The sequence below is a fragment of the Spea bombifrons genome, chromosome 4 (genome assembly GCF_027358695.1).
Source record: "Spea bombifrons isolate aSpeBom1 chromosome 4, aSpeBom1.2.pri, whole genome shotgun sequence".
NCBI lineage: Eukaryota > Metazoa > Chordata > Amphibia > Anura > Pelobatidae > Spea > Spea bombifrons.
This window is the reverse complement of record NC_071090.1, coordinates 2,477,534-2,505,235: the sequence shown is the minus strand read 5'-3', so window position 1 is coordinate 2,505,235 and position 27,702 is coordinate 2,477,534. Positions and strand designations below refer to the sequence as shown.

General features: G+C 45.7%; 2 protein-coding genes across 3 annotated transcripts in view; both read left to right on the top strand.

Annotated features, from left to right (window-relative positions):
- Positions 1–2,448: 2,448 nt before the first annotated feature.
- On the top strand, positions 2,449–7,795 carry RESF1 (retroelement silencing factor 1). The gene is made up of 4 exons (XM_053462115.1): positions 2,449–4,384; positions 4,424–7,099; positions 7,181–7,258; positions 7,470–7,795. Exons 1-4 carry the CDS (start codon positions 2,449–2,451, stop codon positions 7,631–7,633), a joined length of 4,854 nt encoding a protein of 1,617 aa, XP_053318090.1. The 3' UTR covers positions 7,634–7,795.
- Positions 7,796–12,716: 4,921 nt separating this feature from the next.
- Positions 12,717–27,702, top strand: part of BICD1 (BICD cargo adaptor 1) — a 30,972-nt gene continuing 15,986 nt past the window's right edge. Inside the window, exons 1-3 of one of the 2 annotated variants that reach the window (XM_053462498.1) lie at positions 12,717–12,998; positions 22,274–22,486; positions 27,116–27,268. In XM_053462498.1, the coding sequence (XP_053318473.1) occupies positions 12,786–12,998; positions 22,274–22,486; positions 27,116–27,268 (579 nt within the window). In that variant the 5' untranslated portion in view covers positions 12,717–12,785. The remainder of the gene's footprint in view (positions 12,999–22,273; positions 22,487–27,115; positions 27,269–27,702) is intronic. The other variant, XM_053462499.1, reaches the window with a different exon arrangement.

The following is a 27,702-nucleotide window of genomic DNA, read 5'->3' as shown; positions in this document are numbered from 1 at the left end:
GGCTGCAATAGGTATGAATATATTAGGAGAGGTGGTTCCTGTCCCTCAGAGCTTACAATCTAAATACAGAGACAGAGGCTGGACGTATGGATTCGGATTTCTGCATTTATTCGAGTAACTTTGTTGTTGTGTTAAGAGGGGGAAGTCTGGCGCAATAGTTCAAAAGTTTAAGCTTATGACTTTGGGAAACCGAAACAATAAAGCAGAACTCGGATTAGCCGTTTCTATACGTTTGCAATCCCCCCTCCCTGTTTTAGAAGGGGGGGCATTTGATTATAGAATATTGTATATCACGTGTATTGTGCTTCACAACATCATGCGTGAAAAGTCTTTAATTTGTGTGTTTGGAGCCCGTTCCGGCGAGTTGCCTGTGTACGGTTGTGACCGGTCCCCGACAATGCGCCTTCTTAAAGATTTTATCCGATGATGTTTTAAAGGGAAATTACCGTAACCATAGAACAGGGTGGACTGTTACTTTACATCAGCAGCCATTTATTTTCTTGCAGGGTGGTAGATAAATGGAACATCCTCCCAGCAGAGGTGGTAGAGGGTAATACAGTGAGGGGATTAAACATGCATGGGATAGACATACGGCTCCTGAATCTAAGACGAGACCAACGACTGATTAAGGTTTGAGTCTTTACAGCTGGAGAAACGGGCGACTAGACGGGGGCCGAATGGGGCCGATCTGCCGGCAGGTTCTAGGTTTCTCTACACGGGGGAGACAGAATAAATTTTTAAACTCATAAAGGAAAAAAATTATTTACGCGGATCTAAAACTGTTCTGTGCTCTCTGTAGGTTTTAATATATATATCATTTTTTTCGGGGGGGGGGGGGAATAAGCCGGAATAGTTGAAGCTGAAATCTAAAGCTCGCTAAAGAGAAAATAAACGCTGAAAGCAAACGGCTGGGGTTGGCGTCCCCTGGTAGCTGGTGGTAAGCTTTGTGTAACCTGAGCCGGCGTGTTTGGGCTCGGCGTGCCAAAATACTTTCTGCAGACGGGTCCCAAGGTGTGGAGAAACCCAGCGGTGCGGATCGCGTGGATAAAAATGACTCTGCCGCTAATCAGTGACTGTATCTGTCCCCTCGATATACAGGGAGAGAAATATGGCTACTGTAATAATGTCATTATTACTCTAATCTAGTACTTTTTTTAGTGCTGGATACATAGAACCTGCTGCCAGAGCGGCCCCATTCGGCCCATCTAGTTGCCCATATTTGCCTATTATTTGGCAGCAGGTTCTTCTAGGTTCTAAGTCTTTGAGGTCTCTTTCTGCTGGACGCTGGGTAACATCGAATAAAACCAGGACAACCGACTGTCCGGTATAGAAAATGTGACTACGTTGCCCCAATTTTACTTTGTTTTTTTTTTACTTTGTTTTCTTTTTTTCCTTTTAATTTTTATTTTTGTTATTTTCATAATACGTACAAACAAATTAAACATTAAATAGACAGGTACAACAAAAGATGAAGAAAAGTAACAATTAAAAGATCTAAATATCATCCTTAGGTGTAGGTTGTATAATACACCATATGATATCTTAAAAAATAAATAAATAAATAAATTAAAAAAAATAATTTTTACTTTGTTTTCATGCTGAAAAAGTGTTCCTGAGGTCAACGAATCGATGGAAATGTAGTGAAAATATATATATATATAATATTATATTTATTTTTTTCCTCTTCTTAACTCAGAGCTCAACATATTTTTAGGCGCCTAAAAGAATAACTCGTAGTGATCACAAAGCTTGTAGCCAGTCCTAGAAATCTAGAAGCCCCGGCTTCCAAAGTAGACAAGAATCTGCCCCTCTGGGGCCTTTCTCTCGGGACAGGGAGGAAAAAAAATACCTTGAGCGAGTAAATGGCCTGTTAACGCCAAAGTTCTTAATAAATGACTTGTTCACATACATTTTATTATTATTATTATTAATAATCTTAAGGATATAGGATTATGAGTAATTATTGTATAGAAACCACATTCTAAGCAAATACAGAAATGCAGTTTTTATTATCATGGCAGATATTTAATATTTAATCTTTTAATTTCAGGTTCACCAAACTGAACAAAGGCCCCCAAAATGGCTTGGAACGGCGGACAGAATGCTGGCGGTGGAAATATCCGTTCTGAAAATCAGTATTTGCTACAGCCGGCCCCGAACAAAGGTCCTCCTGCCCCAAACCAGCCGGTATGTTCGCCGCAGACCTCGGGCGCCCAAAACGGAGTTAATTCGGAGGATTACAATGCCATTCACAGACTGAGGGGTCTTCTTCTTAAAAACCTGTTGAGTCCAGGGCATGGTCCGTCTACTCAAATTACTCCAAGGCAGCTGGAAGCGGCCGCCGGTGGCCAGGACTCACGGCAGTTTACTGTGGTTTACAAAGACCTTCCTGATGGGGTGGGGAACATGTGCGCCCCGGACTATGTAAATGGTATAAACGGTCAGCAAATGTCAAGGACGGATTACAGATACCAAAACTTTCCCAGCGCTGCTCCTCAAACACGGCCGCATCATCAGCAGCAGCAGCAGCAGACCGCACCGGCGTCGCAGCAAAGTTACCGGCGCGGAGGTTATAAGTATGCTCAGCCCAGGGCTCTGCAACCGAAACCGGAAAAGCCGCCTCCGTATCCTTCGTCCAGGCAGCACGCGGAGTCAGCTTCGGTATCCTACACGCCGATGAATAAAAAACCTGCGCCCTCCCAGGCGCAGAAAGGACAGCTAAAATGGACTAATTATATTCCTTCCAGCTTCGGAGGAAGAAACCCCAACGACTGCGTTCCGAATCAGCAGCTGATGCAGAACCTAACGGGTTCCGTACGGACCAGTCCTACGGAACATCGCCCCGCCAGCTCGGTGACCGCCGCTGTGCCGCCGTCTTATAATCAGTCGATGAGAAACGCGACCCAGAGTTACAACGTGCAGAGCGGGCAGTCCTTTCCCAACCAGAATTACCCCCCGCAGCCCGTGCAAAGCGGGCAGTCCTTTCCTAATCAAAATTACCCCCCGCAGTCCTTTCCTAATCAAAATTACCCCCCGCAGTCCTTTCCTAGCCAAAATTACCCCCCGCAGCCCGTGGAAAGCGGGCAGTCCTTTCCCAACCAAAACTACCCCCCGCAGCCCGTGCAGAAACCCACACAGCAGCCTTTTGCCTACTCGCCGGAGCAGACTGCTGGCGTCCCGCACTTACTGGGTTACAATGGCCTCACGTCGTTGGACGCCAAGAAGCACGAGGAGGTTTTAATGCTTCTTAATGTGTACAGAAAAGTGAAGCGGGACCTCGTGCAAATTTACATGGAAAGGAAACTCGAAAGGCAAAACATGCAGCTTTCTAACGGCGCGGTGCCGCAAAACACCAATTCCATGGCGTCGCTTAATCCTCAGGTTACGCAAACGCCTTTCACTGCCAACACGCAGGCTGCCCCGGGGCCGACGAGCGGTAGGGCAACAGATCAGCAAAACACAATGCATGGGGTCCCGGTACAAGTAATGAATAAAGGAAACCAACTACACCCCTGCCCGTCCCAGAACTTTGACTCGAGTCAAAGCATGAGCCCCGATATGAGGAATATGGTTACCCAGGACGTTTATGCCGTGTCTGATGTTGAATACTTGAGTTCCATGAGTGCTCTTTCTCATCCCAATCAGTCTTTCAACCTGGACTCCGTCGTGAATAAAGAGGTCGAAGAAAGAGCTATGACAATGTCTCTGGTGGACAGCGCGTCTGCTGGCGCCGTGCCTCAGGCCAGCAGGGAAAGCGCAAGCCACCAGTTTGCTTCTAATGTTCGAAGGGAATGTGGGACGCAAGGTGGGTTACCCAAGCAAGCAGACTTTTCTACAACCTCTCAGGCGCATGGTGAGGCGCCTCGTCTTCAGGGTAACGGAGCGGGGCCCGGCGTAGGCTTGGAAAATGCCAGAGGCCGTCCAGATAACCTCAAAGACTCTTTGCCGGCTGTGCCGCCCAAAGAGAACGAGGATGTCTTGTCTCGTTCTTTGGAAGCCTTAGAGACGTGTCTGTCTTTATGGAAATCACAAAATACCCCTCCCGGTTCCGGTCAACCTTTATCGGCAGGCAACGTCCTAACGCCAGACGAGGACTCCGATCAAAGTAACAGCGTATCCAAAGAATGCATGGTAGGAACCAGCGACGCGTCCGATTTATCCGGGTCGACTTTCGTCGTTTCTGGTTTCAACCAAGAAGGGTCGTCCAGCAGTCTTTCAAAGGTCATGGAACCTCAAATTGCGATAGTTTCACCCTTGGTGCAGTCAAACATGAAAAGCCATACGGACGCGAGTCAAGCGGAGACCCCCGAACAATGTCCGGTCATTGAGGAAGGCAGCGTCTGCAGCTTAAGCTCCGTAGATAAAAAGGGAACCCTGCCCTTGGGTAACGTAGAAGATCCTACCGCAGGGGCCGAGCCCGGAGGACTGAAAGTCCAGTTACTAAAAGAGTTTAATGCTGTTATGGGTGATCTGGAAGTCATGGACAAAACTCTCCTGCATGGTGGTTTAGCAGACTGCCTCTCTGTACCGAAAAGTAGCGTCGCCGAGTCAGAAAGTGAACTGATTAAGTCTAATGAAGAAAGGGACGCTAACGAAGGTGGGAGCTTGCAAATATCCAGCATATGTTCCCTTGTTGAAGGCAACTCCTTCTATGACTCGGCGATTGCCATGATTTTTGGTGATGGGAAAGGCAATTTATGGCCGGTGGATAAGGATATGAATTCTCATGGTCGCGACCATCAAGATAAACTCGAGAGAGAGCAAGACGTGGGCATTTCTGAGGCTCCCAACGAAGCCTCTTTGGGCTATAATTCCGAACGAAGGGTAACGGACGTTCGGGTTGAAGGTCTTGAATCTCCATCGTTGACTTCAGAATGCTCAGAGGTTGTCATGAGTAATGAGGACCTTGGTGTAGATGGCAGCGAAATGGAACGGTCGCCGACGGGAATGTACGGCGGCGATCTGGGCTCCACCAAGGTATCTGATCAGTTGTCTGATCTTCTAACAGAATTCCCATTTGGAATAGAAAACTACGCGATGGAAAGCAAAGTGGAGAATCCCGAGCCGTGTGGAGATAAAGTAGAACAAGCGTCTCCTCCCCCTATCAAAACCGAGAAGGATTCCGTATCCAAAGACGATCTACCTCTCTTAAAGGAAATTTCCAAGGAAGATAGACCTCTGGTCGAGAGAGTGTCCTCAACCTTCATGGAAATGTTGGTAAATCTTGAAAACATGGAGGAGCTTCCCGGTAAAGACACCGTGATGGATCACTCCTCCGAAGGTGTGGACCAAGGCCAGACCAAAGAAACGTCTTTCAAGGATTCTAATCTGGTCAAGAAGGAAACCGAACAAAGTTCAAACCAAGAGTTACCCGATAAGAATCTGTTTTGTTGTTTGTTTAGCTGGATGACGCATGCCTATGGAGGTGCGCCGAAATGCTCGTGTAAATTACCAGAGCGCGATAACGCTGAGAAGTCTACGGAAGACTCAGAGAACGGCACAATGTCTTCTGTGAAGGATGAAGGCTCCAAGACCTTGAAGGTCTCTGTGAATGACACAATGTCTGCTGTGTCTTCTGTGAAAGTTGAAGACTCGGGGAGCTTGACTTCAGAAGATCTTCAGGAAAAGGTTGAAAGCCGTCCCGATAAGTCCCCGAACGTTAATGGCCAAGTTGCAGATGGCAACGGAGAAGACTTTCCTGCGGCTAACGTGGTCTGCAAACAAGAGCCGTGCGCTAACGAATGGGAACCTCAGGTGCCGTGTGCCGCATCTGATTTGGTGGGCGAGTCGGAGAGATCAGAATCTTGCGAAGGAGAGAATACAAAACCTTCGTGTGAAAACACGGAGTCGGTGAAACCCCACAGCTCACAATCCAAGAAACACCACAGACCAGAGGGCTCAGGTCCTCAAAAACCCAAATCGGATCAATCGACGTCGCGGAAGGGGGAAAAACTCATCGTGAAGACAGACTTTTTGAAAAACAGAAACTCTAAAGACAAGAAGAAGCATTGGAAAGAGATGAAAAGGTCTCAGTTCTCTGAACGCCAGGCCGAAATAAGTCAATCGCCCAAAGATCCGTCTCCCGAGGGCTCTGCCGACAGACCGGATTCTCACAGAACGCAGTCTTCTGAAGGTCCTGCCGACAGACCGCGTCCAGACAGAGCCGCTTCTAAAAGTTCAGCTGGCGACGCGGGTAGAAGGCCGGTTTCTGGTGAGGTCGTCGGCAACGTTGTCCGTCCGCTGCCGGCGGAAGTCAAACCTCAGAACCGCACCGCAGACCCTCCTTTAAAGAACGCCGTTACGGAGAAGTCAATAAAGGTGCTGTCTGGCTTCGAAAAGAGGCCCAAGGAGACTCCTCGCCCCTTAAAAAACAAAGATGAAAAGCGCGTGATCGAGATATCCAGGAAAGTTCTAACCGTTCAGGAATACTTGCAAAGAAAGAGAAAGCTTAATGAGATCCGTAGCAAGAGGCAAGAGCAAGTATCGACTGACTCCAAAGCCGCCGGGGCAGTCGGTGAAAAGAACCCCCGTCCTGAATGGCCCAAAGCGGGGCACGATGGGAGCAAACACCGAATAAGTAACGTCAAAATGCGCAAGTCTCCCGCCAAGGCTAAAAACGTGCCGCCGAAACTAAGCGTGGAGCAAGCCGCCTTGGCCAAGAGTTACAATCGCTTGAAGAAGGAACGGGAGAAGATGGTATCCTGCGGGGCAACCAGTCCGAGGAAAATGGCTTCCGGCCGGAAGAGTCACGGCAAGATGTCTTCGCACAACCTTCAGGACCCGAGGAAGCCCGCCGCTTCGAGTAAAGATAAGATCTACTTGAGTCCTTGCGTTGGGGTGAAGCGTCAGCCTCACGACAGCATAAGTTTAACAAAGCTGCAAATCGGACCTTCGCCTGATCTGACCCGAGTTAAAAACGGCGGTCGGAGAAAGTCTCTGGAGTCCGGCACGAAGATTCCCTCCCTGAGTAATAAGAAGCACGCCAATAGTCCTAAAATGCTGGAATTCAAGCTCTTTCCCGAACTGCTGCAGAAGAGTCCTCTGTCCCACGAACACTCAGGAAGTTCCAAGGCTGCTAAAGAAAAATGTGGCGTGGAAGGTAACCAGTCCGTAAAACGTACTTTTTGGCCCGTTTTTTGTGCCAATTCGGCAACATTCTAATAAACGTTTTTTTACGCAGCGATCAAGAGCAAGAAGGAAGCGTGGTGCAGAGAGCTTCCAGCGAAGAAGCGCAAACTGGAAGGCACCGAAGAACAAGGTAAGCGGGCCAGGGGTCCGTCGGTAACATTTATGGTGGGACGCGGGTCTTGTGATCCTTGGCGAGACGCCTTCTGAGTGAATGTTACCCGATTCCCAATATAACGTAACTCTAGTGTCTCCCCTGCACATCTGGATCCTAAAAGCCTTTAACCCTTTACCTTGCGTGCAGATGTTTAAATCATGCGCTCTTTTTGCTTGGCTTTGTACAGGGGACCGAGATCGGCCGCCTTCGCCCGAAGAGGCTTTCGCTTGTTCGGCCGCCGAGAAAGAAGCTGCCCGACAAAGCCAGGACTCCAGAGCAACGTTCGATACGTTCAAAAAACTGTATCTGGAGAAGAAAAGCAAAAGTTATGATGGAACCTTCGCAAGCTAGCTCTGCGGACCTCAAATAGTGACTCACATTTTTTTTTTTTTTTGTTTTTGTTTTTTTTTTTTGTTCTATTTACCACAATTGTTGTGCAATTGTAATGGCTACAGTCAAAATAACAATAATCCAGTATTAAAAAAAGACACATAAGGGTCAGTTAATTCATGGCTCCCTTGTGCTTTTGTTTTCTGTTTTTTCTTTAAGTGTTTATGCATTTTATTTTTTTTTATTAATATACACCAAACTCTGGTGTTTTTTTTTGTTTTTTTGTATTTTTTTGTTTTATTTATTTTTTTTGTCCATGCTGCTACCAAAGAGAAGAATCTCATTTCTACAATCAACTTCTAAGAGCGTTTCTTTTTCTGTACATAAACCAAACTCATTCTTCTGTTTTCTATATAAAGGGGGGGAATAAAGAACAATGCAGACAAAGATAAAACAGACTCCATGATCATCCCTGGCTGCTAAACCACGTTGCACTAAGTTTATTCTGGTATTTTATATGTTTGTTTAAAGTTAAAACTGTTTTGTTGCAGATTTATTTTTTTACTTTTCAAAAACTGAATAAACCAGTTATTTTGTAAACGGGGTTTCTTTTTGCAATCTTTTTTTTCTTTTAATATTCATTTTTGATGAGGGAAAAAATGACATCTGGGCAAACCTTTGTGAATCCACGGCTTGTGGGAACCGTCGCGTTCCATATGGTCACAATCCTATTTTTTTTTTGCTGTCATGTATGGTTGCTCGGTCCATCTCATGACATGGCCCACGTGGAAAGACTCGTATAAGTCAGAATTCCACTTGGAAGTTTACCCCAAACCCAATCCCAACCTTCTCCACACGAGATCCGCAGCCTCAAAGGGTCGTTCGGTCTTCGCCACAAATGCCCTGTGTTAATCTCAGGATATAGATAAACGTTGGCTAAACGAATCAAAATGGTACACAGCCATCTTTATTAAGTGCCAGGCGTAATAGTGACCTCAGCGTTATTATGTCATTAACGATTTTTATGTTCGAGAAAGTCAGAGACGCGGCGGAGGAGAAGGTCATTTGGGGATTAAAAGCCACCTGAGTCCTTAAGCCGCGGTTGCTAAGGAACTTCTGTGATTATTTCTTTCCTTTTATGATCGGGGAACGTTTGTAGCAATACAGCCGCGATAACATAAGAGGGAATTCGACACAAAATAATTATTTTACATCTTTTTTTTTTTCTTATTTCACGCGGTTTAGATTTGCCCCGGCGTATAAACGTACAAAGACAGTCATTCCGTGGCGGGTGATCAGGACCTTTCGTTGCCCTCTGACCCTTCCAAGCAAATTTAATTCTGCAGAAATAAGTTTATTTAATAAAAAGACAATAAAACACAATCTGCTCTGGGATCTTAGTGGATTTTAGTTATTTTGGGCAAAATCTTTAGAAACTGAAAATGTGGAAAAGCTGAGACTAATTGGATTTATTCAAGTTTGAAACGAAAGTGATTTCCCTCAACACCTAAACCTTACCATATGGCGACCCATCCAGATCATCTAACCAGATGTCATCGTATGCTGCCCCTCCCAGCAGAGGTGGTAGAGGGTAATACAGTGAGGGGATTAAACACGCATGGGATAGACATACGGCTCCTGAATCTAAGACGAGACCAACGACTGATTAAGGTTTGAGTCTTCACTGCAGGAGAAACGGGCGACTAGACAGGGGGCCGGACGGGGCCGATCTGCCGGCAGGTTTTATGTTCTTATTTACAATCCTCGCCCGGTGATATCTGAGTAGAATAAACACACAGAAAGGTTCCGGTTGATACTAAACTTTTTGGAGATCCCGGTCCTGCTTGTTGAAGTTCTTGTTTTGTTTTGTGGCGCCAGACCGTGACATTTCAGCTTTGTTCACCAGCTGTGGACCCCTCTGCAGTTGACATTTTGATTGACAGACGGCATCCCGAATAATTATAATTATACTGGCAGAAGGGGGAAACCTCACCCCCCCACACACTAACGCCCCCCCCCCGGAATTCATGAGCCATATGTCTATCCCATGCATGTTTAAACTCGCCTGTAGTTGAGGTCGTCTTGACCACCAACTTGATGAGTGACGCCAATGAACTCAGAGATCCTCAACTGAGTTCAACGAGTGCTTCAACTCCATAAACTTAACTTTGTGTCTCCAGAGGGGGCAACTTGAAGCAGAACTCAACAGGGCAGCCCGACTCCAAAGCTTCCTTAACATGGATGCAACGCCAACCAAATAGTTCTCCAAGAGGCTAGGAACCCTACGGCGGGTCCTACAAGTTTCCAACACGAGTCCCTTCCTATCTTACAACGTAACGTCCGTCAGGAACCCCATACGGCTTTGTTATGACATTTGGTGCCTTATAAACTGACAACATGAGAGCCGAAGACGGAGGTCCGAAGACAGCCGGGATCCTGCCAAAGGCTGCTTTAACCTCCATATGCAGGGGTCGAGATAGACTTATGTTTGGTGGCCCTGAGAGGGACAGTAGAAGACCTTGGTAAGTTTCCTAAAGACCAGGTAAGAAGACCTCCAGGTGGACTTTACAACCCGAGACTCTACTGGCCAAGGGGTTCCAAAGAAAGTCACACAAAGCAGATGTTTGTTCATAATCATCCAACAGAGACCAGGAACGTTTGCTATTTCAGCAAAAGCCAAAGTCTGACCTCTCAACATATTATTAAATTAGCAGAATCGGCGAAATAAAAATAACATGTATAGAAGCGCTCGTTCTCCGTCACGTCTCCATCTATTCATTGTTGCCAGCGGGATTAGATACGGTTTCAAGGAGGCTGCAACAAGACCTAGAAAAATGTAACAAGCAGCATAAAGCGGGTGCAACTAATCCACGCCAAACATAGAATAAGGTCACAGTTCTTAGTTACACGAGAGCAAACATACAAGAAAACAAACGTTATCTCGCTACTCAAGGATGAGAAGGAAATCATTAACAAAATCTTGTCTACGTTGGCAAAAGCGTCTAAAAAAGATGTAAATTTTATACGAAACGGGGTTCACTCGAATTCCATATTTACAGAACAGATACATTTAGCACTGAACCCCGAATCGATCCACCGACCTTCGCTAAAGAAATAATATATCCAATGAAGATGTTTCAATCAAGTATTCCTCACCAGAATGGTTTCATTCGATGTCACTTCTTTTATTTAATGGATCGGTACGTGGCAGTTAGGGGGCTTCATGCTGGGGGAAAGGGCGCCACCTGCTGATTAGGCTCCCCAGGGGCCAAGTTAATTATTTGTTACGTTAAACCTGCCCGTAACCAATGAAAAAAACAGACTTTACCCCGAAGCTCTTCTCAAACAGGGGGCAAGAACTGATAAGGGGGAGATGATGCTAAAATAGGGAGAAAGGGAAAAAAAGGAGCTAAGAAAAAGAAGAGAGCAAGAACAACCCCTAGAAGCAGAGAATTGATGGCTGGCTGAGGGTTCTTATTAATTACACTCCCCACAGGGTTCCTCGGTAATATATTAAGGTTTCCTTTTATTTCAACTCTCTCTCCTCTGTCTCCTCTCTCTCTCTCTCTCTCCTCCCTCCCTCTCTCTCTCTCTCTCTCCTCCCTCTTTTATATTCTCTTTGCCTTACATGGGTGTTTATATCAACGTCTAAAATAAAGAACTACGGGGTTCCTGAGGTTGATATATGTAGGTCTGGATATATTTACGCGTTATTATATCCATATACAGGAGGCCTTAGATACCCTAACAGTTTTATATGTCACCTTCCTCATTTACTACGCCTCGTGCAGAGTATTGGAGCGACCGTGACCGGTCCCATGGAGACTTTTGCCACCAGAAGTGCCCAGCCTTTGGCTTTGCAGGGGAATAAGTTGTACAAACCACAGCCCGATTCCCTTCTTGGAATACAGAGAAATTCTCTGGCGGAATTTTCATGCCCACGTTGCAAACACACCCTTATTAAAAGTGAATTTTCCAAAATATCGCTATGTTTTCTTTTTTACCCCAGTCGTAGTTTTTCCCTATAATATAAAGTTTTCAGGCAGCTGCATATCAGCCATTTGTATGATTCTCGCTCTGTTATCTGATCCCCGATCTACTAAACCCCCGACTCCTTATCATACTGCCTGTAAGAAAACAATAGAATGGCTCAGTCTTAATAACCCAGATGGACTCTCTGACTAATGAAAGTCTATGGAGGAAGGGACTTCATTAGCATCGCCATAAAGCGTCAGCTCAGTGTGGTGTTTGACCCGGGAAAGTCACCCAAAATATCACATGACTGACAGCAACGGCGGCTCCAGGCCTGCAGATAAAAGGATAAATGTTTCAATGAATTATTTATTATTCCATCATTGCCATCAAAAACAAATTCAGAAGTTTTAGAACAACTTTCGTCTTTAATAATCTGACTCTAAAGCCCCAACAGCCCCGTATGCATATTGTATGTACCGTACATATATCTAAACCATGTGCGCATCACATTTTTATATACCATATAAACTTAAAGAAATCACCATATTTTAAGTCTTAAAAATGTAAATAAATATAATTGAAATCTTAGAAATGTAAAAACATGAATATTTATATATATTTTCGAAATCTTACAAGCTTAAATAAATAAATAAACATGTTGATCTTAAACATTTTGCATCTCAAGGATGTGTAGGATGCAGCCTTATGGCACACAGCCAGCGCTACAGCCAGTGCATTGTGTCCTCTGCCTAGACAGCCCCCCCCCTGCCAGGTAATGGATCGTCCCGGAGATATGTTGTGGGTGCTGGCTGCTGGCAGACTGTATCATTTTGCAAGCCGCAATAGGGGGGGAGCCGGTGGAAAGTTCACACTGCAGTGACGTTGTGTGGAGAATGGAGATCTCTCCTCCTCATCCTCTTGCCTATGAATAAGCAGAATAGGAGAAATGCAATAGCCGGGGAGCGTGGGGGCCAATGCATGTGAGGGCCCCGGGGCCACGGTAGAGGGGGGGAGGCAGCTGCTGTGCCAGGGCTTGGCATGATGATGATGCAGAGCGGTTTGTGAGCCTCCAGACCCAGCACAGCTGCTAAGCCCCCCTCTCCCTCCAGCAACATCCCACCTCACCTCTCCCTCTCTCCTCCTCCCCACCCATCTGTCCCTCCATTCTCAGTCCCAGCCTTGGGCACAAGTGGGGGCCATGGCTGCTGAGGAGGTGCTGCAGACTGTGGAGGATTATAAGGCTGAGATTGAAAGGTTGACCAAGGAGCTGAGTGAGACCACCCAGGAGAAGATCCAGGCTGCTGAGTACGGCCTGGTGGTGCTGGAGGAGAAGCTCTCCCTGAAGCAGCAGTATGATGAGCTGGAGGCTGAGTATGACACCCTCAAGCAGGAGCTGGACCAGCTCAAGGAGGTGAGTGTCTGGGAGCAGAGCCCCAACTGTCTGCAAGGTGGAGGCATCCTTAACCAATCATGAGGGTTTGGGGACCAGAGCTGGGGGAAAAGGGGTTAATTTTAAGGGAGATTTGTGCCCAGGATGCAGGGGAGGTCATGCTGAGGATGTGAGGGACCTCTGACCATCAGTGGAGGCTTCTGCTGGTCTCCTTTGTGTGGACAGCATGTTGAGTGTTCTGCTGATACATTGTATCCTTCTCACGGCCCTCCGGACCAGGAAGTGTTGTGTGTGGCTTCCCCATGCAGCTGGGATTATTATTATTATTATTATTATTGTTGTTATTGTTATTATTTTAGTTATTGATTAATGTAGCGCCTACATATTCCGCAGCGCAGTACAATGGACATGTTTTTGTGCAAGTCATGGGGTGTCCTGCTTGCAGGGACGCGGCCGGCGTGACACACAGGAGGCGATGCTACGTCTCGCCCTGCGGACCCCTGACTTATATATAAGCTATCAATGACCCCGAACTACCCCCCCACACCCCAAACACGGGCGGGCTCATCCCTTCCCGCGGGGCCACCGGTTAGTAATCACATGACCAAAATATACAAACAGACCCAAAAAAACAATGTTTACGACTGTTTTAAAATAATATTTTTAAGTTATTTAAAGGGTTAAAAATAAGTATTTACACCCCCCATCTCCCATCACCCCTGTATGGAGGTAATGTCATTATTTATCGAATCACATAGCTCCATCATATTCTGCAGCGTTGTACAACGTTATAAAGCCCCCGTTAGGCTGCCTTAATGATTAACCCTTTCCTGGGAGAATCGTTAAAAAAAATGATGTCATAATTATTTACAGAAACAAAACAGCAGAGCAGCCTTCAGAATCTGCCTCTGCAGCACACAAAGGGTTTGTGTTTTGCGCGGGTATTATTTTTGTTTCTATGGCTCCACCATATTCCGTGGCGCTGTACAATGGATTTCCTCCTATGCGTGGTGGCTCTCTTTTTGGTCCCTTCGCCCGGCTGAGGTGGCCGGTGGCATTATTCTGGGGATGCCAAGTACCCAGGCAGTAGGCGTAGGAATGCGAGCCGGGGCCGGTCTGCCGGTTTATTTGCCGCGTCAGCTGCTGCCGGCTCAGAGGATTCCTCCAGGATAATCGGCTTTCTCTCCTTAGCCGGGGTTGGGGGGGGGGTTTGTGTTTTCATGCTGGGTACATGGGTCCTGTGTCCAGCGTGAGACTCGTGTGCTCTTATAAAGGGATCTGGGGAGAGGGTAAAAGATTTCACATTTAACCCTTTAAACCCAGCTTGTAAATGAGTGCACATGGAAACATAGAACCTGCCGGCAGATCGGCCCCATTTGGCCCCCCATCCAGTCGCCCTTTTCTCCTGCTGTAAAGACTCAAACCTTAATCAGTCGTTGGTCTCGTCTTAGATTCAGGAGCCGTATGTCTATCCCATGCGTGTTTAATACCCTCACTGTATTACCCTCTACCACCTCTGCTGGGAAGCTGTTCCACTTCTCTACCACCCTCTCAATAAAGTAAAAAACACCTGGTCACCCCAGCCATGGGTAAATGTATAGAAGCCTGTGTACAGTTTTAGAACATTTATATTATTTATCCAGAGCTGTTTATAAATAAATATATGTAACTATATGATATCCGCAACAACAAAAACAACATCCCTCCCATCATTGTGAAGTCACAACAATGTATCTCATTGAGGAGGTGGTAGATAAATGAAACGGCTTCCCAGCAGAGGTGGTAGAGGGTAATACAGTGAGGGTGTTAAACATGCATGGGATAGACATACGGCTCCTGAATCTAAGACGAGACCAACGACTGGTTAAGGTTTGAGTCTTTACAGCAGGAGAAAGGGGCGACTAGACGGGGGCCGAATACAACCTTTGGCAGTCAAACTCCTATCACCCCCAGGACGCGCTGTATGTGCCGGTGTAGATGTTCTGATGGAGCTCAGGGATTATCCCCGATAGTTGGGTTTAAATCCCCGGCACGGTTTTTCTCCTCTTTCTGTCGCCGGGTGTCGTGCGGGGGGGGGGGGATTTGGCTCGCCCAGCGGTGACCTCAGCCTGCGGGATCAGCGGCCGGTCACTCACATTGTGTCTGGGGGCCGGGTTAGTTGGTAAGTCCTGCGGTGCCGGGACAGAGGGCAGGTGTCAGTTTCAGGGCCGCGATGGGTTCTGGGTCAGGTTCCTGGCAGAGTCCGGATGGAGACGTTTCTTATTATTGATTGTTTATATAGCGCCATCCTATTCCGTAGCGTTGTACAAGGGGCAGATTCTCATCTCAAGGGGAATCTGGAGATATACTGGCGGGGGGCAAATTCTCAGGGCAAGTGGGCAGATTTTCACAGCCTGGAGCTGATTCTACAATCCCGGCTCAAATAACCGAATACATGAATGTTCTTCCGGGCTCCTGCCCCTCAAACCCCAGGAGAAGAGGCACTCGCTGCGGAACTGCCCCAGGTTACTACTAGAGGAGGGTTTTTGCCTCCATGACCACACAAAGGATCCCAGGACATCTCTACATATTTCTTATTCTAGAGCAGCTCCAGATCCACGGCACGTTATTCAGGCGGACCGGCACTTTAAGAGATTTCCAGAATATTTTCTGTTTTCTTTTTTACCCCAGTTGTAGTTTTTGCCCCATAATATAAAGTTTTCAGGCAGCTGCATATCAGCCGTTTGTATGATTCTCGCTCTGTTATCTGACCCCCGATCTACTAAACACCGCAATTCCTTATCATACTGCCTGTGGGGGGCAATAGAATGGCTCAGTCTTAATCACCCAGCTGGACTCTCAGACTAATGAAAGTCTATGGAGGGACGGACTTCATTAGCATCGCCATAAAGCAGCCTCTAGGTCTACAGGTAAAGGTAGACAGTGAAGGCAAAAAATAACCTCATCCTAGATAGACAGATAGATGGATAGACGGATAGATAGATAGACAGACAGATAGACGGATAGATGGAAGGATAGATAATAGACAGATAGAGCGCTGGGATGTTTGAGACGCTGCGTCCGTGTTGACTGTTGGAGTTATTCCGGGTTCCAGTAACGTGACTTTTATATACAGACGTCCCGTATTATTTAATAATTCATCGCTCTCCCCGTATAGAGGATGAGAAAGATGAGATTCTCTGACTGGGAATTCGGTCATTTAATGCGGGGCATTAAATATTCATGTGACGGCTTTCTGTATGTCTTTATTACGCGCTATAGGGGCCGTAATGGCCCTTCCAAAAACTCCTCCCCCCGACGCGAGAAAAACAGTCGGATGGAATTTCAGTCCTGGCTAAAACCAGCGTTTTATGCACTTATCGGGAATATGGATCCTCAGCTAATAGGACGCCTGGCGGGGGCAGCGAGCGGCGGTTATTGCATTAGACTTCCTGCGAGAGCATCGATCACCGAGCCTGACGCAGAGCAGAGAGACGGCGCTCTAATTTGCTGTTGAATTTGATTTGGGTGTGAAGGAATAAGATATACGGGTAGAAACATACCTCCCGAGTGTCCTGGTTTAGTCTGACCAGTCCCTCCTTTGCCCTCTCTCCTCCCCTGTTGCCCCTCTTTTCTAGGAGGTCAGAATGTTTGCTGGGTATGAGGGGATCGCAGGGTTCTACAGCCCTAAAAGCCCCGATAATGTGTATAGAAACAGCAGGGAACATGAATTTACAGCCATTCAGTGGATATCCGCTGCCAACAGTCCTGAAAACACCAGAACAGTCTCAACAAATCGACTTATATCTCAGAAATGGATGGCTTTAAACAGTCGTAAACATTGTTTTTTTGGGTCTGTTTGTATATATTTTGGTCATGTGATTAATAACCGGTGGCCCCGCGGGAAGGGATGAGCCCGCCCGTGTTTGGGGTGTGGGGGGGTAGTTCGGGGTCATTGATAGCTTATATATAAGTCAGGGGTCCGCAGGGCGAGACGTAGCGTCGCCTCCTGTGTGTAACGCCGGCCGCGTCCCTGCAAGCAGGACACCCCATGACTTGCACAAAAACATGTCCATTGTACAGCGCTGCGGAATATGTAGGTGATATGATTTAATGATATCTGAGCGTCCTGATTGGTGCTCTTCTCCCTGCTTTACCATGGCTGGAATCCCTGCTTGAATACAGGTGACTCCATCCAGAATATCTTTACCTCCCAACCAGTCACAGTTTCCATAAGGACCGTCATTAGAGTGATTAGCGAGTCCCTGCGATAGGATCAGAGAATTTACCGCGGCCCCGTGAGCTTACACTCCGTACTCCTGACGCAGGCTTTTCCCCGCTGTGGATCTGATCGCTCCGTCGTATATCACGCCGGGGTTTTTTTGCTGACTTTTTAGAAATTCGGCACAGAATTGATTTTTACGTTTGGGAAACGGATCCGTGGCGTGTGCAGCGCGGAGCACACGCGTGTTTGTGTTTAGTGTGGATTATATGCTTTTCATGCATTTTTCATGCAGCGGTCAGTTAGACAGCGCAGAGAATGCCGTTAAAACCCAGGATAGAAGAGAAGGCAGAGCCTTTACAGGACGCCATAATGCAGCGAGCGACGCGGAGCAGATTAACCCCGCGCACTAAACCAGCATGTTAGAGGTTAACATATCGATCAAAATAAATCACATTTTTGTACAATTTGTCTAATTTTGTCTATGTTGGGCTTTGGGTAGGAGGCACGTAGTCGGCTAAAACCCTCTTTATATGCAGTTTGATTTATTGATTGATTTTTACCCCAGTTGTAGTTTTTCCCCCCATAATATAAAGTTTTCAGGCAGCTGCATATCAGCCGTTTGTATGATTCTCGCTCTGTTATCTGACCCCCGATCTACTAACCCCCCCGACTCCTTATCATACTGCCTGCGGGGAAATAATAGAATGGCTCGGTCTTAATCACTCATCAGACTCTCTGACTAATGAAAGTCTATGGAGGAACGGACTTCATTAGCATCGCCATAAAGCATCAGCTCAGTGTGGGGTTTGAGCCGGGAATTGGATGATTTTGGGCAGGAAACTTGGTTGAAAAGTCGTCAAATTTCACACATTAAGTGTCAGCCACAGCTAAGGTCGGTGCCATAAAACACAAAGCCCAGAGCCAAGAAGACAAAAGTCTTTAAGAAGTGGCTTCAGTTTCTATGGCAACAACCAATCAGGGACTACTTTCTGTGTCACATGACAATTAAGTGTTTGCGCTTATATCGGGTGCCAGCAGCAATATCTCGCAGTCAGCAGCTTCATCGTCACAGGACAGCAGATGTCTAAAAATACAAATAAAACCCACAGAAACTGCTAAAGAAAGAAAAAAACACCTGAAGACGCCCCGAGGGGTATATCTGGGGGTATCTGGCATATCTGGGGGGCAGTGTGGGAAGCCTGGGCTCAAAAGTGCCTAAACCAGGGGGGGGAGGGGAAATAAAAACTTTTTCTCAGAGTTTTGTTATTCTGCTGATTGTTTTTAACATCCCGTTTGTTTATGAAATTATTGTAAATAAATGAAAAATGTACATTACTTAATTAATCGAAAAAATAATCAGCCAACTAATCGATTATGAAAATAATAATAATAATCGTTAACTGCAGCCGTACTGCGCGCCTTTTCTCGCTCGCTCAGCCTGGAGCCGTCCCGATGGAAGTTGATTACTAAGCTGGAGTCACGAGTGGGGAGAATTTCCCCGAAATAAAATGTTTCCTTGTAAACCAAACGTACGTGTCATGCGCTGCGTGATGTCATTGCGCCGGAGGGCATAACCTGTGATATCAACAACAAAGTGCATTTTCAGTTTCTATGGTAACAAAGTATCAGTGGCTGCTTTTATATGATTAACTGATTATTTGTGGGAAAGATTTGGACCGGGAACGATGTTTCTAATTTTACATTTAGGTTCAAATGTTTTCAATTCAGCAGAGTAGGTGGAACAGCAGCTTCAATCAGCAGCTAGTGCGTGGATTTAGTGCAGAGTTTTAAAAGCTAAATATTTCACAAATATAATGTTCATTTTGTTCCAATAAACTCCCTTTATCTGCAGATCTGGAGCCGCCGTTGCTGTCAGTCATGTGATATTTTGGGTGCTTTCCCGGCTCAAACCCCACACTGAGCTGATGCTTTATGGCGATGCTAATGAAGTCCGTGCAGTTATATGGCAGGCATGTGAACCTCCTAACGAACCGGAACAAATGTCCTTTTCCACGAAGGTGTTATGAATATTTGATATTGTGCTGGGAGATGTTAATCACCGAGTGCTTTGCTTTAGCTGCAGTAATAGTAATTAATGAAGGGAGCGATGGCTGCCTGTCTGGGAAGACAGCAGGGGAGCAAAAGAGTTCCTGCAGAGAAATATCCGAAGCCCTGCCAGGAGTATCCCGGATCCGTCCTTCTAATTGCTTATTATATAGGGTAACGTTTATTATTCCATTTATATAACTAAATGCAGCGTTAGAAGCGCCATTCCTGGGACCGCTGAATGTCCAAACCATCATTTATAGTCATCAGCTCGCTCCTTGATTACTGTCAGGTCCTTGGAGGGATCTCTGAGGTTCTATACGTTGGATACCCCATACTTCATCTACGATGGAATCATCTCCCATCTAAAGAAAGGACCTTTGAGATCCTGAAGGCCCCTGCGGCTTTAGATCTTCTTTGCTGGAGTCCAAAAGATTCCATAAAAGATCAGAAAGATTCCATCCGTAGAATTTGGTGAATCAGCGTTTGTGGGGTGGGGGTCTGGAAGAGATTCCGCTATCTGTGCAGGAGGAGAAGACACAAAGTGCAGAGGAGGCTCTTCTATGCCATCTATTTCTCGCTGTCAAAGTCGTCTTAATTTATGGAGCTCCTAATTAAGCCGGGGGGGGGGGGGGGGGGGGGGCGACCTAACACTCGGCTAGTTGTTATTTATGAGATCGCCTGCCATAAAGAGCTTCAAGTCGGTTAAAAAAAACCCAGAAAATGGGAAACTTTAAACCAATTATTTAAATTATTTATTTATTTTTAAAAAAATCAGTTTTGAGGCTGTTGTCTTGGCTGGAGATGTTCATGGAATCAACCAACGAGACGACTCATGACTTCGAGATGTCCTCGGGCTCAGTTGAAAAAATAAGAACTCGGTATTGTGTGAAATTTCAGAATAATTGAGTTTAGAGGAGATTTTGGGCCGAGGGGGGGGCAGTTCTACTCAACAGGCAGTAAGTGGCTTCTTGGGGGATTCCTGGTCACTGGTGGATCCTCGTTGGTTGTTAGAAGGCATTTCCCTCTTTAACAGCTTCAGACCGGTATCTGTGGATTCCATTGGGAACATTCGGAAAGAATATTAGAAAATGTTCTCACCGGGATCACAAATATCCGGCGACTTCCAGTTATAAGACACAAGCCTGTCTTCGGGAACGCGGGGGGACAATGTTACCACGGGAAGTTAGTTGTGATGATGATCTACTGACCATCTATTAATAATAAAGTCAGGTGATGTGGAGCGTGTAAGTTGGCCATGCTAAGTGAATATGGAGTAGAATGGAAAGCAGATGGGGGGGTGGTCATGGTTGGTCAGAGGTCTCCTGGTGGGTCAGGAAGGGAGAAGGACCTTGGGTTGGTGAGTAGACCTGGGTGTTGGTGGAGGTATTGGAATGATCTGATGACCCCCCAACCACGTCCAGCACAAGGAAAAGTCCAGCCGTGTGGTCAGTCGTACAGCAGCCAAAACGTGTTTGTTACACACATTCACAGCAGATAAACACAATGAGGGAGCACAAAAAGGAGCCAGTGCAGGAGTAACTGCTCCCTAATGCCCTTCTTCTCAATGACCCTGGTGGTTCGATGTGGAATTGCAGGTGGAACTGAACTCGTGGGAGTCCCGGCATTAATCCAACCATTTATATATTTATATATTTGCACGCGATTTATCGATTCATGGTATCTGGATCTGAGTGAATAAAACGTTCTCGCTCCTTTTCTGTTACAGAGAGTCACTTTTCAGTATTATCCGATTTGCGGCACCCGGAACGTTTAGAGACGTTCTGATTCCCGATCATCCTTCAGCTTCCATCCTTCAGCTTCTCCTAGATCGATGTTCTCTCTCTGAGATCAGATGGATAGAAATGTAATATTATTCTAATCGCTTTAACGGCGACTTCATCTCCGAGCAGCACAGAAGCTGATGGATTGCGCAACACAGATTATAATCATTGCATTTCACATCATATCTAAATACTTCGGGACGATCGGCCCATTCGGCCCTCCTCTAGTCTACTTTTTTTTCCTACTGTAAACCTTAATCAGTCGTTGGTCTCGTCTTAGATTCAGGAGCCGTATGTCTATCCCATGCATGTTTAATCCCCTCACTGTATTACCCTCTACCACCTCTGCTGGGGAGCTCTTCCACGTATCTATCTATTCTATGCATTTTAAGCTCCCTCCCTCACTTTACTTAGATTAAGGGTCATGATATAAAAAAGCAAGTTTGAAGAAAAATATTAAAAATGCTCTTTTCCCCCTAGCAACCAATGGAATGTTTCAACCCACACCAACATTCCATTGGTTGCCAAGGTCTTAAAACCACTTTTAAAACTTTGCCAATGAATGGAAAGGTTTTCTGTTGATGTTTTTTTAATCTGTGCTCTGCAAGCTTCTAATTACGCCGAGAGAACCCATTTGGAACTCTTGTGGCTTTTTGGATCTTTGCTGGAAGCCAATTAAGATTCCATTACACAGAAATAACCTGCAGAGAGATCGGCACGCGTCCGGCAAAGGAAAGGACGTTACTCTTCGCCAACCAAGATCCACCGCCAGGCGATGTTGGTAGAATAAACACCTCAGTAAAATGAATAATCTCCAAAAAGATGTCCTTTGTTAACAAAATAGATATTAATGAGGATTATGAATGAATTAGTCTAATATTAATAAGTGATACGTAGTGACGACTTTACAAAGACACAGTGAGGGCTCCGGGTAGCCGGGTCCTGCATGCTCTCAGGTGTGTCCATCATACGTTCATATATTTTTATTACTTGTATTATTGGTTAAGTTTGAGACGTATCCTTTAAAGCCACCATTGAGTGCACCCCTAGTCCTCTCCGTCCGTGCTTAGCACCCGGCCGCCCCAATAGCAAAACTCAAGCCTCTTGTGACATTCTTGTAACTTTATATCTAATATCCTCAATCCAGCTTTGCGGGGATATTTTTGGGGGTGGGAGAAGACGAGAACCGTTCCTAGACGCTGCATCGATCTCAGATAAAGGCAGGGCACCTTTTGTTCAGCTGTTCCTTCTCTCTCCCTCAGGCCTTCGGACAGTCCTTCACCATCCACCGCAAAGTCGCAGAAGATGGAGAGACCCGGGAAGAGACTCTGCTGCAAGAGTCGGCCTCCAAAGAGGCTTATTACCTGGGGAGGCTCCTGGAGATGCAGAACGAGGTGAAGCAAAGTAGGGCGATCATCACCAACGTTCAGGGCGAGAACGAACGCCTCTCTACTGTCGTCCAAGACCTGAAGGAGGTAAGTAGCTTTTGTGGCTGGGCCAGGTCAGAAGAAGCTCTCCCAAGCGCATGTATTATTATTTATACATCCCACAGGCCACTGGGCACTTGTCTGGAGCCGCGGCTGTTGAGCTGTGGTCCACATGCGACCTGTAGCTCTTCCAAAATGGTTAGAAAGTCGTCTACTGCTCTAGAGTGCAAGTTTTCTAGAGGCAAGGCATAAAAACATGAGTGATTGAGTATTTGCGTGTTTTGGCCCCGAAAACAGAATTAAAGCGTCACATTGTTTATATTGGAAGATTTTGAGCTGGTAATTTGTTCTTTTTAGTTTGTCTAAAGTTAACGTCTTTACCCTTTTCCCCACCGAGTCTGCGGAAAATCCTCTCTCGATGTCTCCAAGAAGTAGATTCATTGATGCCCGTTTTATACCGATGGGTCTTTAAAATGCCCGGCTGCGGGTACGAGGGATGCTGTCTTTTGCAGAGCCGTTTCCTGGATGCTCCTTGAGATTTTGTGTCTGTGGCTTTAAGGATGATAACTACAATGTTTGGTTTAGTAGAAAAAAAAAGACAAAAAAGAAAGCAGAGGATGGAAAATGGAGAGAGAGAGAAAATGAAAAAAGGGGGGGAGTGGAGTTCACAGACAGAAAGAGAGAGGGGAGGGGAAAAGAAGAGAAAAAAGAGAAAGGACGTAACAAAAAGGAAAAAAAGAAAAGAGAACAGACAGAAAATGGAGAAAAGACAAAGGAGAGAAAAGAGAGAAAGGAGAAAAATAGAGGAGATAAGAGAGATTGTTGAGGAGAGCAAAGAGTGAGTGAAAACTGAGAAAGGAAAGGAGAGGAGAGAAGAGATAAAGAGAAAGTATAAGAAAATAAAGATAGATATAAGAGAAGAAAGAGACGAAAACAATGAGACAAAGGAGAGGAGAAAGGAGAGAGAAGAGAAAAGGGAGAGGAGAAAAACCAGAAAGCTGATGAGAGAGAAACACAACACCGACCCAGTGTCCCAAAGAACATAAAGAGGTAAATCTGGGACCCAGGACGTACCTCTTTATGCCGAGACTGTCCAAGTGAAACCAGGACTGCTGGTAACTACCGGTATCTGGCGCACAGGAATCTACACCAGCTGGGGGCTGTTTGTATCCAGAGCTCTGGCAGGAGGCCACGACCTGATAATTTAAGAGTCGTTGTAGCCTAAAGTCAAATGAATCAATAGCCTTTTACAAACCCGACGGCCGGGGATACTGCCGGAAATCTGCCCTCAATTATAACGGGGCGGGAAAAAAACCCTCTTTACCCTCTTCTCGGGGTAGAGGACAGGTTATATAATCTTACCGAAAGTAGCAATTTATAGATAAATAAATAAATATATAATAAATATTCTATCATTTCTATTCGTTTTACATTCTGAATCCTTTTTTTGTTCTACATTCCTCTGCGCCGGATGAGAGTGATGCGGATGAGAGTGATGCGGATGAGAGTGATGTGGATAAGAGTGATGCGGATGAGAGTGATGTGGATAAGAGTGATGCGGATGAGAGTGATGCGGATGAGAGTGATGCGGATGAGAGTGATGCGGATGAGAGTGATGTGGATGAGAGCGATGCGGATGAGAGCGATGTGGATGAGAGCGATGCGGATGAGAGTGATGCGGATGAGAGTGATGTGGATGAGAGCGATGCGGATGAGAGTGATGCGGATGAGAATGATGCGGATGAGAGTGATGCGGATGAGAGTGATGCGGATGAGAGCGATGGATTAGCTCCAGGGCTCCGCTCCAGGGGGCAGATGGCAGTTAGAGGGCAGAAAGTCACCCCGGGGTCAGACAGCCGAATAACCCTTTTCTTTGTGATGGTCAAATCCGCAGCTAAGCTTCAGATTGAGCGAAATGCTCTTGTGTTGGCAAATGCGTGTGATGTGTACGTGCGGCCCCCGGGGCCGGGGATTATTCACACCTGATTTAAGTGGAAAAATATTGATACATTTCTGGCTTTATAATAAAATCATCTCTTTCCCGGAAGGGTTAACTTTCGTCATTCACTGCTAGTGACGTGCGTTTGATTTTGGTTCCGCCGGAGGAATCGATTGCGCAATAAATAACTTAGAAATCAATTGATAATATTAATAAATATATTAATATATTAATATTTACACCAAAAAACATTTGTTTTTTCATTATTTATCATTATTATTATTAACATATATTTTATTATTTATCGTTAGAATTTTTGTGTTTGTAAACGGGCCGACCCGGGCACTCTTGAAATATTAACCCTTTAATAGCCCATCGTGAAGCTTCTATGTAGCGACTCGTCAAATGTGTTACCAAAAAGGCTCCGATAGCGGTCGTCATGGAAACCTTGACTTGTCGTTATTTAAAGATACACTTACTTGTTTCCCCTGCATTCAAGCAGGGATATCAGCCATAGCTGCCTCTATCCCACCCCCCCTCAACAAAAGTATCTTAATCATATTTTGGGGGTTATGAGTAAGCAGTGCCCCCCCCCGTGGAAATTAGAGGAGAGATATTATTATTGATTGTTTTATATAGCGCCATCATATTCCGCAGCGCTGTACAACGGAGAAATAGAAAAAACACTAAGGACCTAAAAAAATGCAACCAGTGATTAACCCCTTAATGACAAAGCCTGTACATGTACTGGCTCAAAATGCATTGTTTTCAATAGGTTTAGGGACCGCCCATTGTCCTTAAGGGGTTAATAAACAGTTTTGGACCCTCTTTTGCCAAACACCCCCCCATTCATATATTATACACAAGGCACTGGGTCCAATTATCTGCGTTTCCACCCCGTTGCGCATGGTGATGTATTATTGAAGAATGGCCCTTTTATTCCTAAAAAGGGAAATTCCTTTGGTACAACTTATTTCTTTGTCGAATAAACAAAACGAGACGTGATGTGTTTATCCGTGCCGGGAATTCCAATTAGAGGTTTATGTTAATAAGTGAGAAAGGCTGTCGGACGGCAGGCGGGTGCTTCGTGTTTTAGCCCCAGGAATTTCTATCTTAAAGTTTAATTAAATTTCTACAAATATCTGCTTAGAGGAGAAAAATCCCCGTGCCCTTCTATCCTTCCTTGATCCTTCCTTCTATCCTTCTTTCCTGTGATGCCCTTTTTTTCCTCCCCTTTGCCCCTTTCTCCTGCCTTGCTGCCCCTCTCTCCTCCCGTGATGCCCCTCTTTTCTAGGAGGTCAGAATGTTTGCTGGGTATGAGGGGATCGCAGGGTTCTACAGCCCTAAAAGCCCCCCAAATACATTATATCTATAAAGAGCGATACATAGGGATTTGGGTTCCAAGGAGGGACTGGCTCTCCTAAAGCAGGATGTTTGGAAAGTATGAAACGATACAATTTACTCGACAAAAATGCACTTCCAAGCCGTGACTGCTAGTAGAAAATGTTAAGACTATAGCGGGACCCTCTTTCCCCTAATGTATCAGTCCGTAGACTTTCTTTGAATGTAGGGACTGTAAGAGGTGCTGCGGGAATTGTTGGTGCTATAAAAATAAAACATAATGCCAAACAAACCCCCAATCTCCCCCTCCCCCCCCGATGAAGAACCGGAGTAGAAGTATTTTTGCTCGAGACGATGCCGTGAAAATAGTGTGAATACCGGTATCCGGCAGGGCTGTGCTGCCCCCTGGTGGCCGCAGTGAATAATCCGATCGCTCCGCATTCCCAGCTCGCTCTCCGTCTGCCCCCCCCCCGTCTGCTCCGCTCCCAATTAGCGAGAGCTCCTGGGCACCAATTATAAAAGCAGCTCTGAACTTTGGAAGCCGGAAAATACGGCAAAAAAAAAAATAATGACCTTTGTCTAGCGGCGCAGACTTCGGGCGTCATGGGAAAAAGTGTTAGCGGCTGGGGAACGTCTTCCACCTGCTGGAGTCATTATCAAAAGTTTGGAAAACTCTGGAAAGTATCATAAAAGCCGATAATAATCTGTGGAGTTGCAAACGTTTTTTGGAAAATCATTTTTTTAAGAAAATGTTACATTTCTTCATTAATAAAAATATATTGATTTATTTGTTCATTTAATCTTTGCGTCCAACTATTATTTAAAAGGGATCAAATATTATGCACAGAAAGAAAATTGGGATTTGTTGGGGAGCTCCCCATTTTTATTCCTCGTATCAGATTAAAAATACGGTTTCAAAAATATCGCTGTTTTCTTTTTACCCCAGTTGTAGTTTTTGCCCCATAATATAATGTTTTCAGGCATTTGTATGATTCTCGCTCTGTTATCTGACCCCCGATCTACTAAACCCCCCGACTCCTTATCATACTGCCTGTGGGGAACAATAGAATGGCTCAGTCTTAATCACCCAGCTGGACTCTCTGACTAATGAAAGTCTATGGAGAATGGACTTCATTAGCATAGCCATAAAGCATCAGCTCAGCGTGGTGTTTGAGCCAGGAAAGCCAAACATATCACATGACTGACAGCAATGGATGCTTGAAGCAGCCAATCAGTGGCAAGGAAGTGCTCCCATTGAAATCGATAGAAGCTCTTTCCATGCACGCAAACCGGGTGTCTTGTTTTGAAACATATAACGGGGTTATTATATGGCAGGATGGGGGTAGAATTTAGTTCCTCGTGGTAACGAAGCGTCTCTGTCTTTGTTTCTTCTGCAGAGTAACGAGATTTTGGAGCTGCAAAGAGTGCGAATGAAAGAAGAGATCCGCGAGTACAAGTTTCGCGAGGCGAGGCTCCTCCAGGATTACACCGAGCTGGAAGAGGAGAATATCACCCTGCAGAAGCTGGTATCCACGCTGAAACAGAACCAGGTAAAGGGCAAAGCCCTGCTCATACTCATAAAAGAAGCACAAAAGGGATCCAGTCACTGTGCAAACGCCACCTTAACGCATTATATTCCATATGGAGAATACCTAGAAAAGCTTCAGATAATTGCCCAAGTTCTTTAAATTACCCCCCCCCATCCCATGGCTACCCCTCCCTTGACAGATGCTAAAAGGAATAGGCATAATAAGTGACATCATAATACTTGTTCGCTATAATTACTTTGCTAATGTCTCGGGGGGGGGAATGACGGCACCTGCCATTAAAATAACAAGCGCATCACTGCTTAATTGGTACCTCTCATAGGCATACCTGCCAAGTGTCCCTGCTTAGTTTGGCCAGTCCCTCTCCCAAATCCTTGTGCCCCTTTTTTCCTCCCCTGTGCCACTCTCTTCTGCCCTGATGCCCCTCTTTTCTAGGA

Coding starts and splice junctions, on each gene's coding strand:
- RESF1 (XM_053462115.1), top strand. CDS start 2,449: ATGTCAAGGACGGATTACAGATACCAAAACTTTCCCAGCGCTGCTCCT. Junction 4,385..4,423: donor AAAGGGAACCCTGCCCTTGG/GTAACGTAGAAG, acceptor CCGAGCCCGGAG/GACTGAAAGTCCAGTTACTA. Junction 7,100..7,180: donor AGAAAAATGTGGCGTGGAAG/GTAACCAGTCCG, acceptor TTTTTTACGCAG/CGATCAAGAGCAAGAAGGAA.